At 34.9% G+C, this 16,487-nt stretch overlaps 1 protein-coding gene across 1 annotated transcript; it reads left to right on the forward strand.

Moving 5' to 3' along the window:
* Positions 1-13,177: 13,177 nt before the first annotated feature.
* Positions 13,178-14,113, forward strand: LOC122479069 (olfactory receptor 1C1-like). The gene has a single exon (XM_043573021.1). It carries the CDS (start codon positions 13,178-13,180, stop codon positions 14,111-14,113), a length of 936 nt encoding a protein of 311 aa, XP_043428956.1.
* The last annotated feature ends 2,374 nt before the right edge of the window (positions 14,114-16,487 follow it).

The following is a 16,487-nucleotide window of genomic DNA, read 5'->3' on the forward strand; positions in this document are numbered from 1 at the left end:
TCCTTTCAATGGATACATAAAAATCTTATGACAAAATATACCACCCATTCATGGTTAAAACCCTTAACTAAGTGGGGATAGAGGAGCACATACCTCAATATCATAAAGACCATATATGCAAAACCCATTGTTAATATCATCAGGAGGATTCAACAACTGAGAGCTTGTCCTCTACAGTCAGGAAGAAGACAGCGATGTCCACTGTCATCACTGTTATTTAAAATAGTACTGGAACTCCCATCCTCTGCAATCTCACAGCAGCAACAACAACACAACAACAAAACAATCACACACACACACACACACACACACAGCATCCAAATTGGCAACAGTGAAGTCAAAATTTCACTACTTTCAGATGACATGGTACTCCATATAGAAAACCCAAAATAATCCATCAGAAACGTCTAGGTCTGAAACAAGGAATCAATCTCATTTACAACTGCACCAAAAACCATTAGGACTGAACCTAACCACAGTAAAAGATCTGTCCTCTAAACACTATAAAACACTGAGGACAAATATTGAAGATGAGTCAAAGAAATGGAAAAACACTTTCCATGCTCATTGATTGGAAGGAAAAAAAAGATTGTTAAAATGTCTCTATGAGCCAAAAGAATCTACACATTTAATATGATACTTATCAAAACAACACCAGCATTTTTCACAGAGCTAGAACAAACAATCCTCTAATTCCAGACTTTAATGTATATTCCAAAGCTGTGGTAATCAAGGCAGTATGTTACTGGCACACACACACACACACACACACACGTGCACACACATGCACAACACACACAAAGACACATAGATCAATAAAATAGAATAAAAAACCAAAAAAGGAACCCACAATCTGGGCATTTAATCATTGACAAAGCAGGAAAGAACATCCATTGGGGGGGGGGGGGCGGAGAAGACCATCTCTTCAAAAAATGGTGTTGGGAAAACTGGACAGCTACCTGCAAAAGAATGACATTGGACCACTTTTTTTATACCATACCCACAAAAATTCAAAATGGATGACAGAACTAAATTTGTGACAGGAAACCATCAAATCAAAATCCTAGTAGAGAACACAGGCCATAACGTCTTTGAAGTCAGCCATAGGAACTTCTAACTAGAGAAACAAAGGCAAAAATAAACTAGTGGGACCTCATCAAAATGAAGTGCTTCCACATAGCAAACAAAACAGTCAACAAAACTAAGAGGCAATCTATGAAATGGGAAAAGATACTTGAAAATGACATGTCAGATACAATGTTAGTATCCAAAATATACAAAGAAGTTGTAAAACTCAAAACCAAAAATCAAATAATCCAGTTAAAAATTGGGCAGAAGACATGAATAGACATTTTTCCAAAAGAAAACATCCAGGTAGCTAACAGACATATGACAAGATGCTCAACATCACTCATCATCAGCGAAATAAAAATTAAAACCATGTAATATAATAATAAGTAGGGAACATTAATACCTCACTTACATCAATACACAAATTAACTTAAGAAAATCAACAATGAAACTACGGCTTTGAAGGACACAAACTTTGTGACACTCAAAAATCCATGAAATAGATGTAACAGATATATTGAGAATGTTCCATTCTAATGCAACAGAATACACATTCTTTGCAAGTAAATATGGAACATTCTCCAGAATAGATCACATAGTAGGCCACAAAACAAGCTTCAACAACTACAGAAATACCAAAGTCATATCATACAACTTTTTTGAACCAAAACTATGAATCTAGAAGTCAACCACAGGAAAAATTCTGGAAAGATCACAAATATATGAGTGCTTCCCGGAGAGCAGTCCAGCACTGATATCACTCTCCAGGGGCAAAGTAGCTGGTTGGTGCCATTTCTCTCCCTTGCTTCTCAACATTAACAACCTTCAGATAAGAAAAAAAAGTACATAGAAATAAATTAAAATATAAAGAAAATAGTTCAAAATTTTAGGATGAAACAAAAGCATTTCTAAGAGGGAAGTTTATACCAAGAAAGGCTTGACTCCAGAGCAAGATAAATCTCAAATACACAACCCAACCTTACGCCTATAAGAGCTAGAATAAGAACAACAAGCAAAGCATAAATCCAGTACATGGAAGAAAATTAAAAAAATAAAATAAAATAAAAGAAGAAATAAGTGATATAGAACTACAAAGGAATAGAACAAACCAATGAAACCAGGAGCTGGTTCTTTAAAAAAAATAAAATAAAATTGATAAACCTCTGGCCAAATTCATCAAAAAGAAAAGAGATAAGACCCAAATAAATAAAATCTCAAATGAACAATGAGGAATAAAAACCACACCACAGAAATGCAAATAATTATAAGGGAATACTATGAAAAACCAAATGACAATACAGTGGATAACCTGAAAGAAATGGAAATATAAACTACCAACACTGAAACAGGAAAAAATAGGAAACTTTAACAGACCAATAATAAGCAAAGAAATTTAATCAGTATCAAAAAATTCTCAATGAACAAAGGTACAGGGCCAGATGGCTTCACAGCAGAATTCTACCAAATATTTAAAGAAGAGTTAATACCTATTTTTGTCAAACTGTTCCAAAAATAGTTTCTATGAAGCCGACATTACTGTGAAATTCTCAACAAAATATTAGCAATCCAAATCCAACTGTACATTAAAAACAATCATTCATCACAATCAAGTGAGATTTATCCCTGGGTGTGGTTCAGTATTGGCAAATCAATCAAGGAGACATATCACATCATTAAGAGAAAGAATGAAAAGCATATGGTCATCTAAAGATTCAGTAAAAGTTGGGGCGCCTGGGTGGCACAGTCGGTTAAGCGTTTGACTTCAGCCAGGTCACGATCTCGCGGTCTGTGAGTTCGAGCCCCGCATCAGGCTCTGGGCTGATGGCTCAGAGCCTGGAGCCTGTTTCCGATTCTGTGTCTCCCTCTCTCTCTGCCCCTCCCCAATTCATGCTCTGTCTCTCTCTGTCCCAAAAATAAATAAACATTGAAAAAAAAATTTAAAGATTCAGTAAAAGCATTTGACAAAGTAAAACACCCACTCTTGAAAAAAACCCTCCAACAACATAGATTTAGAAAACAAACAAAACATACCTCAACATAATAAAGACCATATATAAGAAAATCACAGATAATATCATCCTTAATGGGAACAACAGAGGTTTTTTTTTCCCCTAAAGTTAGGAAGAAGATAGGATGTCCACTCCCACTACTTATTCAAAATAATACCAGAAGCCTTAGCCACAGCAGTCAGACAACAAAAATAAATAAAACACATCCAAATCAGCAAGAAAGAAGTAAAATTTTACTATATTCAGATGACATGATACTCTATGTAGAAAACTCAAAAGACTACACCAAAGAACTGCTAAAACCGTTAAATAAATTCAGTAAAGTCACAGGACACAAAATCAATGTACGGAAATCTATTGCTTTTCTATACCACAACAATGAAGCAGTAGAAAGAAAAAAAAAAAAAAGAAAACAATTCCTCTTACATTTGCACCAAAAACAGTGGCACACCTAGGAATAAACCTAACAAAAGAGATTAAAAAAAAAACCTATAGTCTAAAAACACATTGATGAAAGAAATTGAAGATGACACAAAGGAATGAAAAGACATTCCATAGCCATGAATTGGAAGAAGAAATATTTTTAAGATGTATATACTTCCCAAAGCAATGTACACATTTAATGCAATGCCCATCAAAATGCAAAGAAAATTTTTCACAGAAGTAGAACAAACAATCCTAAAATATGTATGGAACCACAATAGACTCTGGATAACCAAAATAATTTTGTAAAAGAAAAGCAAAGCTGCAAACATCACAATTCAAGGCTTCATTTTACATTGCAAAGCCTAGTGACCAAAACAGTATGCATGGTACTGGGATATATATACACATTATATACACTCTATATTCATTATATACTGTTACATATTTGGCAAAAAAAATATACACACAGATCAATGGATCAGAAGAGAAAATCCAGAAATAAACCCATAACTATATGGTCAATTAATCATCCATAAACTGGGAGAGAATATCCAAAGGGAAAAGGACAATCTATTCCACAAATGGTCTTGGTAAAGTTGGACTGTAATTATTAAAAACACACTGGACCAATTTTTAACACCATACATACAAATGAATTCAAACTCCTTTAAAGAATGTGAGACCCAAAACCATAAAATCTTTGAAAAGAGCACAGGCAGTAAGTTCTATGACATTGGTTATAGCAACATTTTTCTAGATAGATCCCGTGAGGCAAGGGAAACAGTAGCAACAATAAACTCTTGTGACTACATCAAATAAAAAAGCTTCTGCACAGCAAATGAAATAATCAACAAAATTTAAAAGCAACCTTTGGAATGAGAGAAGATATTTTTTTTTGCCAGTGATATAACTTATGAAGGGTTGCTATCAATAATATATAAATAACTTATAAAAGTCAAAACTGAGGGGCACCTGGGTGGCTCAGTTGGTTGAGCATCTGAGTGTTGATGACAGCTCAGTATATGACCACCAAATTCATGAGTTTGAGTCCCTCATGGGGCTCTGTGTTGACAGCACAGAACCTGCTTGTGATTCTCTGTCTCCCTCTCTCTCTACCCCCCTCTCTCTTTCACTTTCTCTCTCTTTCTCTCTCTCAAAAATAAATACATCAACAATGAAAAACAAATAATCCAATTACAAAATGGGCAGAAGTGAACAGCCATTTCTCCACAGAAGACATCCAGATGGCCAACAGATACATGAAATGATGTTCAACATTATTCATCATTAGGGAAATGCAAATCAAAATTACAATGTGATGTCACTTCACACCTGTTAATGATTAAAACTAATAACACAAGAAACAACTGATGTGGCTAAGGATGTAGAGAAAAAAAGGAACCTTTTTGCATGATCAGTGGGAATGCAAACTAATGCAGCCACTCTGGAAAAGTCTGGAATTTCCTTAAAAAGTTAAAATAGACCTACATTTCTATCCAGTCATCACACACACACACACACTCACACTATACACACACACACACACACACACACACGGCGAACTGATGGTTACTATAGTGGAGAGGAGATGAGTGGACGGGTGAAATAGATGATGGGAAGTAAGGGAGAATTAAGGAGTGCACTTGTGATGTGCACTAGGTGATATAGGGAATTTCGGATTCACTATAATGTACTCCTGAAACTAATATAACACTCTATGTTTACCAATTGAAATTAGAATAAAAAGTTAAAAAATAGAAACACAGCTTTATAATTACTGTGAAAAAAGTAGTTCTGCAGAATATTAAGATAAACAATGAGATTCAGGCTAAAAGTTTTAAATTTTAATTTTATCTTGAAGGAAATTATAACACAAATATATCACAAAGTGACTAAGAAATCAGAAAAGAAAATAAGAAAAAGCCTTTATGCATTAATACCTTAAATATCACTTGTTTTTACTATTTTTTGAACAAGTGACTGTACCTTTTCATTTTGCCCTAAAATTATATAACTAGCCATGATCCCTCTCACTTCTAAGTGACAAATCACTTACTCTACAGTCCCTGAATTCTTATGTTAGTAATAGAAAAACAAAATAAATATGACCTAATTTTAACAACAACAACAAAAAAATAGGTGACAGATTTATATAGTTCTGACTGCTGCAGAGAATGTTCAAAGCAGTTTCCATGGAACAACTCATTTAATTTTCACAAAAGCTATGTGATGGAATGGATATGTCAGATTGGCCTGGCTACTAACCCACAATCAGTGTTACATCAAGTCGCAGGTATGTTTTTGCTTATGTTATATGTTCCTGATGATCTGGAATGGGGGTATAGGTCTCATCACCCTGGTCAGCCAGTGATTAAGACTATTACCTGGTCCCCTTCTGGAATATTGCTGTTCATCATGGTCCTTGAGTCAGACATACCTGGGTTTAAATGTTTCTTCTGTAAGTTTTCAGTCGTTTATGTAAATCCTCTAATCCTCTGCATGCCATTTGTCTATAAAGTGTAGCTCTGTGGCTTACTTTTTTTTTTTTAAGTATCAGAAATATGTCCCTTGTGTAAGATAATGAAATACCATGTATAATACACAACAGCAAATGGCATAGTTCATTTAGGTGATAATTCATAAAAGGAATATTAATAAAATAAGTCTATAAGGTCATATAATAGTTGTTGATCCATTCAGTACAGGGCTATTTTATATATGATTTTATCTATCTATCATCTATCTATTTATCTATCTATGCATTTATTTAATTTAAATTCAAGTTTTTTACATACAGTGAGTCTTGGTGTCAGGAATAGAACCCAGGGATTCATCTCTTACATATGATACCCTGTGCTCATCCTAACAAGCGCCCTCTTTAATGACCATCACCCATTTAGCACAAAACCCCTCCAGCAACACTCAGTTTGTTCTGTTTTTAAGAGTTTCTTATGGTTTGACTGCATCTGTTTTTACCTTATTTTTCTTTCCTTTCCCCTATGTTTGTCTGTTGAGTTTCTAAAATCCCATATATGAGTGAAATCACATGATATAAATATGATTATAAAGTGCTTTAAGTTACAGAACATGGAGGTGGGGAAATTCATTCATGAACAGGAAGTGATCCAGTGAGCTCAAAGAGGAATTTGGCTTTTTAAATAAGTCTCAAACATGAGTGGTATGTGATGATAAAAGACAATTGGGATCAAAACAAATGGTATAATAAAAATAAAACAACACTAGAGCTCATTTTATGCTTAATATATACCCATGTTATGTTTCAGAAATCTTAACGAATTGAAAACAATTAATTAAAATATGAGTGTCCATATGTTCTTGTAAAATAATCTATCATTTCCAGCTTATATATTATATTTTCTGGGATCCATAAATGCTATTATGTTTTGCATAAAAACAATCTTGGAGAGGGGATTGGAGCTTGGTATTAGAAGCTACTGCAAAATATTCTTAAAGGCCGATGTAACATCTTACTATAAAGTAAAACTTTTGTATTTACAAATGAGGGGGGAGAAGCTTAAAAGTGAGATTTCTCTCAGTTTGAGATATTTCACACAGTTTTTTTGTTTGATTCGGTTTAGTTTGGATTGGTTTTAAGATAGAGAGCACAAGTGGAGTAGAGGGACAAAGGAAGAGATAGAGATAGAGATGAGAGAGAGAAACTTTCTTTTTATTTTTTTAATGTTTATTTATTTTTGAGACAGAGAGAGACAAGAGCATGAACGGGGTATGGTCAGAGAGAGGGAGACACAGAATCTGAAGCAGGCTCCAGTCTCCGAGCCGTCAGCACAGAGCCTGACGTGGGGCTCGAACTCCTGGAGTGTGAGATCATGACCTGAGCCGAAGTCGGACGCTTCACCGACTGAGCCACCCAGGTGGGCCTGAATCTTAATCAGACTTTTGTGCTCAGCACAGAGCCCAATTCATGGCTTGATCCCACTACTGTGGGATTGTGACCTGAGCCAAAATCAAGAATCAGACGCTCAACCAACTGAGCCACCCAGAGACCTCTCACATAGTTTTTAAAATTCAAATTCATTTCAAAAATATTTTTAAATTGATGTCATTTAATATTAACAATTAAAACCAAATTTAATCCAAGTATTGCCCCCACTAACTCTACATTAATAATATCTATTACAAATATTTTGTTCAACAAGTCCTCAACCATTCTTTTATACTCAGCATCATGTTTTCCCTTGATTACTGTCTTGTCTTCCCTTGTTTCCCTTCCCCTCTGCCAATGCCTGCTTGGTTCATCTAAGCCAGGATTATGCCCTCAATCACAGTATTTCCTCTACATACACAGCCACATGCATTCTCTTGAACCAATAGTTTTGTACTTCACTACCTTAAACAATTCTATATTTTGTATATGTGGAGCTCCACCCTAATGTGATAAATTCTTAAAATAAAATATTACCATGTGATAATATATATAGAAAACATGTTTAATATATTATAATTCAACACTATAGAGTCTTACAGTATGTGCTTATTGTTCCAACATCCTTGCTCCATGGCTTGCGGCAAGGTAATGTTTGGAATTCCCTACAAATGTAGCTTTCGTGTTCTGCATTCATGTCCTTCTCCCTATGCAGTTTATAATTCTAATTTCTCACTACCAGACCCAGAACATATTCTCAGTTCCAATATAGACTGCCCCTTACAAACACACACACACACACGGACACACACGCATGCACACACACACACACACACATGAACATGCACATACATCTACTAGATGGAGATGAAGTCACACTGGTGTTTAGCCTGGACACTAAATTGTTAATACAGTCATCATGCCATTTGTTCTTAGGTAAAAGTTAAAGGAAAATCAAATTTTGCATTTCAGAGACTTGATTTTTTTTTTAATGTTTTCAAAGGTAATCAAGTATTATGTGGAGGGTTTTATGAGGTTTAACATACACTAATGGGCAGTGCATACAAACACAATCCACATTCAGTTAACCCATTTTGACATAGATTCTTTAAATACTGTTCTCTGTTTTATGCTGTCTTAGCCCATCAATTGTAATGTCTAGGAATTCCTGGGACATACAGCTGAGCTCATACTACTTGTGGAAAGCCCCCACAGATATTTCCCCAACTGGAGCCAATATTATGGCTGGACCAACCCTTGTGATTCTTACAATGGTTATGTTTCAACAACTATGAGGGAACTTTGAAAAAACAAGACTTATTACAAGTCCCGGAGGGTACACAGCATACATGGGGTTCTGCAGCTAGATCATAATACACACACACACATACACACACGCGCACAAAAGAGGATAAAATAATTATGCAAAATGAGAATTGATTTAGGGAAATCAGTGACTTGATCAAACATAATAACATCCATTTTACAGAAATCCCAGAAAAAGAGAGAGGAAAGGGGCAGAAAGTTTATTTGAAGAGATAGTAGCTGAAAACTTCCCTAATCTGGGGAATAAAGTAGATTTCCAGATCCAGGAGACACAGGGAACCTGCATGAGAATCAACAAAAGCAGACCAAATCAAGACACATTGTAATTAAAATGGCAAAATATAGTAATAAAGAGAAAAAATGAAAGCAGCAAGATGAAATACATCCTTATCTAGTAAGGGAAAATGCATGAAGTTAGCAGAAAATTTTTCAACAGAAAGTTTTCAAGCCAAAAGGGAGTGTCATGATATATTCAAAGTGCTGGAAAAAATCTAGATCCAAGAATGAAGTATCCAGCAAGTCTATCATCCAGAATATAAGGACAGATAAAGAATTCCCCAGATGAACAAACACTAAATGAGTTTGTGATCATTAAACCAGCTCTGCAAGATATAATGCAAGGGAAACTTTGAGGGGAAAGGAGAGACCAAAAGTGACAGTTTAAAGATAGGAAACACAAAAACAGTAAATGTGAATATTTGCACACACCCTCAAAAATCAGTGAACTGACAAAAAAGGATATAAAATATAATAACATATACCTGAAATATAGAGAGGAGAAGGGGAAAGAATGTATTCAAATTTAAATAGCCATCAACTTAACATAGCCTATATGTAGAAGTCATTATATACAAACCTAATGGTAACCAAGTATCCAGAACCACTAATAATATGGAAAGAATAAAGTGAAAGAAATCCAAATATACCACTAAAGAAAATCAGCACAACGTGAAACAGAGAAAGACAAGAAAGGATCAGAGAAAATGTTCAGAAACAACTGCAGAACAAATAATAAACTAACAATAAATAAATATTTATCAATAATTACTTTTCATGTAAATGAGCTAAATGCTTCAATCCATCAAAAGGCATATGATGAAAGAACAAGTTAGAAAAAAAAAAGACCCATCTATGATGTGCCCACAAAAGACTCATTTTAAACCTAAAAACAGCAGCAGATTGAAAGTGAGAGGATGGAGAAATATTTACTATCCAAATGGAAGCCAAAAGAAAGCTGGAGTGGTTGGGGCACCTGGGTGACTCAGTTGGTCAAGCGTCCAACATTGGCTCAGGTCGCGACTCATAGGTTGTGAGTTTGAGCCCCACATCCGGCTCTCTGCTGACAGTGCAGAACCTGCTTCAGATCCTCTTCTCCCTCTCTCTGCCCGTCCCCCTTCTCTCTCAAAAACAAGCATTTTTTAAAGCTGTAGTAGCAATAGTTATATCAGAAAAAAAAACTAGATTTTAAAACAAAAACAGTAACAAAAGTGGAAGAAGGATGCTGTAAAATTGTAAAGGGGACAATCTATCAAGAAACTATAACAACTGTAAATATTTGTGCATCCAACAAATCACCCAAATACATAAAACAGTTCATAACAAACATAAAGAAACTAATAGTAATACAATAATAATAGGGAACTTTAACACCTCATTTATGTTAATGGACAGATTTCTAAACAGAACAAGGAAACAATTCTTCAAATGACACACTCAAACAAGTGGATTTAACAAATATATTCAGAACATTCCATCCTAAAACAGCATAGTACACACTGTTTTCAAATACACATTGGGTGTACTCCAGAATAGCATCCACATTAGGATACACACAAGTTTTATCAAACTTGATTCAAAAAGATCAAAGTCATACCATGCATTTTAACTGATCACAATGATATGAAACTTGAAGTGAACCACAAGAAAAATTCTGGAAATACCACAAAAATATAGAGATTTAATAACATGCTGTTAAACAATCAATGGCCAACCAGGAAATCAAATAAGAATTTTTTTTAAGTACATGGAAAAAATCATGAAAACATAGCAGTCCAAAACATTTGGGGTGAAGCAAAAGCAGTGTTAATTAGGAAGTGTGTAGCAATACAGGCCTACCCCAAGAAGCAAGAATAATCTCAAATAAACAACTTAACCTTACACAGGGACTAGAAAAATAAAAACTAACAAAACGTATATTCAGCAGAAGAAAATAAATAATAAAGATTTAACCAGAAATACATGATATAGAGGGATGCCTGGGTGGCTCAGTCCATTAACCATCTGACTTGGCTCAGATCATGATCTCATGGTTCAAGGGTTCAAGCCTTTCATCAGGCTCTGTGTTTCCAGCTCAGAGCCTGGAGCCTGCTTCACATTCTGTGTCTCCCTCTCTCTCTGTTCCTTCCCCACTCGTGCTCTTTCTAGCTCTCTCAAACATAAATAAACGTTAAAACAGTTAAAAAAGAAATGACATAGAAACTTAAAAAAAACAAAAAATACATAGTACACATCGAATAAATAAGATGCCTCTTTGAAATGAAATCAATAAAATTGATAAATCTCTAGCCAGACTTATCAGAAAAAATGAAAAACAATGTTCATATAAAAAAATCATAAATGAGAGAGGAAAAATAACAAATAACACCACAGAAATACAAACAATTATAAGTGAATATTATGAAAAAGTATATGCCAACCAATTGGACCACCTGGAAAAAATGGATAAATTCCTAGAAACATGAAATGCCAAAACTGAAACAGTCAGAAATAGAAAATTTGAACATACCAATAACCACTAAATAAATTGAACCAGTAATAAAAAAAAAACAAACTGAACAATCAAAAGTCCAGGGCCAGATGGCTTCACAGGTGAATTCTACCAAACATTTAAAGAAAAATTAATACCAATTATTCTCAAAAAATATTGTAAAAAAATAGAAGAAAAAGGAAAACTTCCAAATTTGTTCTATGAAGCCAGCATTACTGTAATATCAAAACTGGATAAACACGCCACTAAAAAGAGAACAGACCAATATCCCGGATAAGTATAGATGCAAAAATTCTAATCAAATACTAGCAAACCAAATTCAATAATATATTAAAACAACAACAACAACAACAACAACAACAACAACATTCAATCCCATCAAGTGAAATTTATTCCTGGGTTGCAATCTTTGCAAATCAATCAATGTGATACAGCATGTCAATAACAGAAAGGATAAGATCCATATGATCATTTCAATATGTCAAAAGGAAAACAAAACAAAATAATAAATGAAGACCCCTCCAACGACTTTCAGTTTATGTGGTTTACCATTATCAGTATTTATCATATTAAAATTAAAACTAATATTTATAAAAATAAGGGAGAAACCAACTCACAAAAAATATAAAACCAACTCACATTAGAAGATGAATTTGGGGGGTGTCTGGGTGGGTCAGTCGGTTGAGCGCCCAACTTCATCTCAGGTCATGATCTCACGGTTCATGGGTTTGAGTCCTATATTGTTCTCTGTGCTGACAGCTCAGAGCATGGAGCCTACTTGGGATTCTGTGTCTCCCTCCCTCTCTCTCTCTGCCCCTTCCTCACTTGCACTCTCTCTCTCTCTCAAAGCTAAATAAACATTAAAAAAAAAAGATGTATTTGGAACTTTGTATAGTCTCCAGTGTGCTGACCTCAAGGGAGAAAATGGTGTCCTGGTTCAAGACCTGTCCCCTTATATTATATAAATAAATACACTTTAATAAGTAAATATTCCCACAGTGATACAATATAATTATCTATAGAGAGAAACATGATTATCTGTATTTCATTACTCTCTGTTTTTTCACCCTTGACCAGGAATCTAAATGAATCTAAATGAATGCTCAGGCCTATGGATATATAGTGGGGAGGAAAATTGTTGATTGGCAAAAGTCTTAAGGAGGAAGGTATGTATTGATAATTTTCAAAGATTGTTGCAGGGATATCTGGGTGGTTGAGTCTGTTTAAGTGTCCATCTCTTGATTTTGGCTGAGGTCAAAATCAAGCCCTGCTTCAGGCTCTGTGCAGACAGCCTGGGACTGCCTGGGATTCTCTCTCTCCCTCTCTCTCTGCCCCTCCCCCATTTGCATACTCTGTCTCTCAAAATAAATAAATAAATAAACATTTTTTTAAAAAGAAGATATTATGCAGAAAATTTGCATTTTTGTTTGAAGGAAAAAAAACATTCTTTCTTGGAAAAAGTTTAGATTGTTATGCCCAACATGTCTATGTGAATATATAGACAATGTTGTAAATACAAGATATAATTGGTGAGCACAAAGAATTTGAATGGTACTTTATCACACACACACACACACATGCACACACACAAACACGCACACACATGTGTGTGAAATAGTTAACATTTCTAGTCTTTACAATTTAATATTTTTCTTTCCTAGATTTGTTGGGAAGATGGAAACAGGAAATCTAACAATTATCAAGGATTTTGTCCTTCTGGGACTTTCTGGATCAGCAGAGCAGCAACATTTCCTATCTGTGCTCTTCCTATGTATGTACTTAATCACTATATCAGGCAACATGCTCATCATCTTGGTTGTGGGCTTTGACTTTCACCTCCATTTACCCATGTATTTCTTCCTTAGTAACTTGGCCTTTGTTGATATCTGTTTTACCTCGACTACTATCCCCCAAATGATAGTGAACATCGTGACTGATACACAGACAATCTCTTTCATAGGATGCCTCAGCCAGCTTTTCTTCTTCATTTCTTTTGTGAATATGGACAGCCTTCTTCTCTGTGTGATGGCATACGATAGGTATGTGGCAATTTGCCGCCCTTTACATTATACTACAATTATGAGTCTGCACTTTTGTGTCCAGCTAGTGGCTGGGCTCTGGATTGTCACTTATCTGCATGCCCTCTTACACACTCTCTTAATGGCACATCTGTACTTCTGTGCTTCCAATATCATCCACCATTTCTTCTGTGATCTCAACCCTCTCTTGAAGCTCTCTTGCTCTGATATATCCCTCAATGTGATGGTTATTTTTATAGTGGGAGGTCTATTTGCTCTCACTCCCCTTATCTGCATCCTCATATCTTATGGACTGATCTTCTCCACGATCCTGAAGATCACATCTACTCAGGGGAAACAGAAAGCTTTCTCCACCTGTGGTTGCCACCTGTCAGTGGTGGTGTTGTTCTATGGCACCGCCAGTGCTGTCTATTTCACCCCCTCCTCCTCTTTTATCCTTGAGAGTGACACCTTGTTAGCCATCATGTATACAGTGGTGACTCCAATGGTAAATCCTTTCATCTACAGTCTAAGGAACAACGACATGAAGAGAACACTTCAGAAAATGCTTTGTAAGGATTTACACTTTTAGCAGCAATCATGAATACTTAATGGCTGAATTAGACATCATGAATATGGTAATAAAATGTGCATTCATGGGTGATCATAGTAACAGTAATAAAAGCAAATAACAGCTAATAAATGTCTCTGTCATGCTGGAAATGATGATAAATGCTTTATATAGATTATCACATATAATCCTCAGAGTATAAAAATTAGATAAAATTATAAATCCATCTTTCAGATATGGAAAATGAATTTCAGGGAAGTTATATAGTGTGTGTATTGCCCTACTTTGTGAGTAAGGAATCTCTGGCTCCAGTACAAATATATTCTTGTGAAAATTATCAGTCTCTGTGATAAATTTCACAAATATCATAGATTAAGATAAACCATTCTGAACTTGAAATTTTATGAGTCCAAATTTAAATAAGTAGTCATGGACACAAATACTAGCTTCATAGTAAAGTGGAATGGTAAGGTCCTTGCATTCCTAATTTATAATGCAAAGTAAGGAATGCACATTCACATTAAAAATAAACAAACAAAGCTGGAGTGATGACTTGTAACCTTCAGTTTTATCTAATAAGAAAGGATAGTTGTTTCATATTTGTGTAGTAAAATATTATCTTTCCCAAAGGTTATCTCAATCCCTTATGACAGTTTTATGTGTAGAAAGTTGCTTAGGGTTATAATTTTGCATAGAGAATACTATTAGGGTTTGGTGATGTCTGTTTTAGGATTTCAAATATCATACAGGTAAATTCTGGACTGGTTACCTTTACCACGTTGACCCATCAGATATTACATTACCAATAGTTATTTTTCCAGGAATAAATAATATTACACTCTTTATTCTACAATTTTTATTAGTTGTTAGTTTTCTTCTCTTTATTAATTTGTGTTTCATCAGTGTTCAATCCTTAAATCAATTGTTGCAGACTCAGAGTAAAGGTCTAAACATTTAGCAGTTTCCCACAACCAAAATAGTGACCTAACCCAAGTTACTTGAATTCTTTCTTTTGCAAATATCTAAATAGCCAGCTGAGATGGAACAGCTATGTAATGGAAAATTCTATATCCTTTTACCATAAACACCTTGCAAGACTTTACCTGTCTGATGATGAGCTTCAGCAAAATCATGACACAAATGGCAGCACATAGGAGGGATCAGTAAGGAAGAGGGAAATGATAGTGATGGGGGGGGTGGATGGAAGTAGATATGCAGCAGTCTACACCATAGATCATGAATCTTTCTTAGACCAGATCAGAAATTTAAAAGTTGGGGACTCCTGGGTGGCTCAGTCAATTGAGTATCTGACTCTTGATTTTGACTCAGGTCATGATATCACAGTCCATGAGTTTGAGCCCTGTATTGCTCTCTGTGTTGACAACAAAAAGCCTGCTTGGGATTCTCTCCCTCCCTCTCTCTCTGTTGCTCCCTTCCTCACATATGCTCTCTCTCTCTCAAAGTAAATAAATAAGCATAGAAAAAACAAGGAAATATATAGGTAAATTTGCACAAAATTGTAACCTGGTAGCATGAACTGGGTGTTTTATAATGCATTTGGTATCCTTCAAACTTGCCATAGAAACCATAATTCCACTTACCCACTAGGATAAATAAAGTGAACTCATGAGAAATAAAAATTTTAGTATCATATTTCAGTAGTTTAAAGGATATAGGTGATTGCAAGACACAAGAAAAGCATAAAGCCTCATAAAATGGGTGCAGCTCACCAGACCTTCTTTATCCTATTAAGATGGACTATGAGCATGACATATGTTTCCATTTATTTTTATTATCTTCAATTTTCTTCATCAATGTCTTATGTCCTCAGAGTACAGGTCTTTCATGTCTTTGGCTAAATTTAGTCTAAGGTATTTTATTCTTATTGATGTCAATAGGATAATTTTCTTAATTTCTCTTCAGGCTTCTTTTTATTTATATATAGAAAAGCAACAGATAGATATAGATATAGATATAGATATAGATATAGATATAGATATAGATATAGATATACATATAGATATATATAGATGTAGATGTAGATATAGATATAGATATAGATATATAGATATATAGATATAATTTTTGTAGGCTGTAACTTTACTGAATTCATTTGCCAGTTCTATAGTGCTTGGGGGATTCTTTAGGGCTTTTTATGTACTATCATGTGATCTGTAAATAGGTAGGTTTTACTTTTTCTTTACACATTTGGTTGTGATTTATTTATTTATTTATTTAGTCTGATTGCTGCAGCCAGGATTTCCAGTGCTATGTTGAAGAAAAGTGCTGAGAATGGACATCCTTGCATTGTTTCTGATCTTAGAGGAAAGCTTTCAGTTGTTCCCCATTAAGTATGATGTTAGCTGTTGGTGAGGATATGAAGAAAAGGGAATAC

Source organism: Prionailurus bengalensis, chromosome A1 (genome assembly GCF_016509475.1).
Source record: "Prionailurus bengalensis isolate Pbe53 chromosome A1, Fcat_Pben_1.1_paternal_pri, whole genome shotgun sequence".
Lineage (NCBI taxonomy): Eukaryota > Metazoa > Chordata > Mammalia > Carnivora > Felidae > Prionailurus > Prionailurus bengalensis.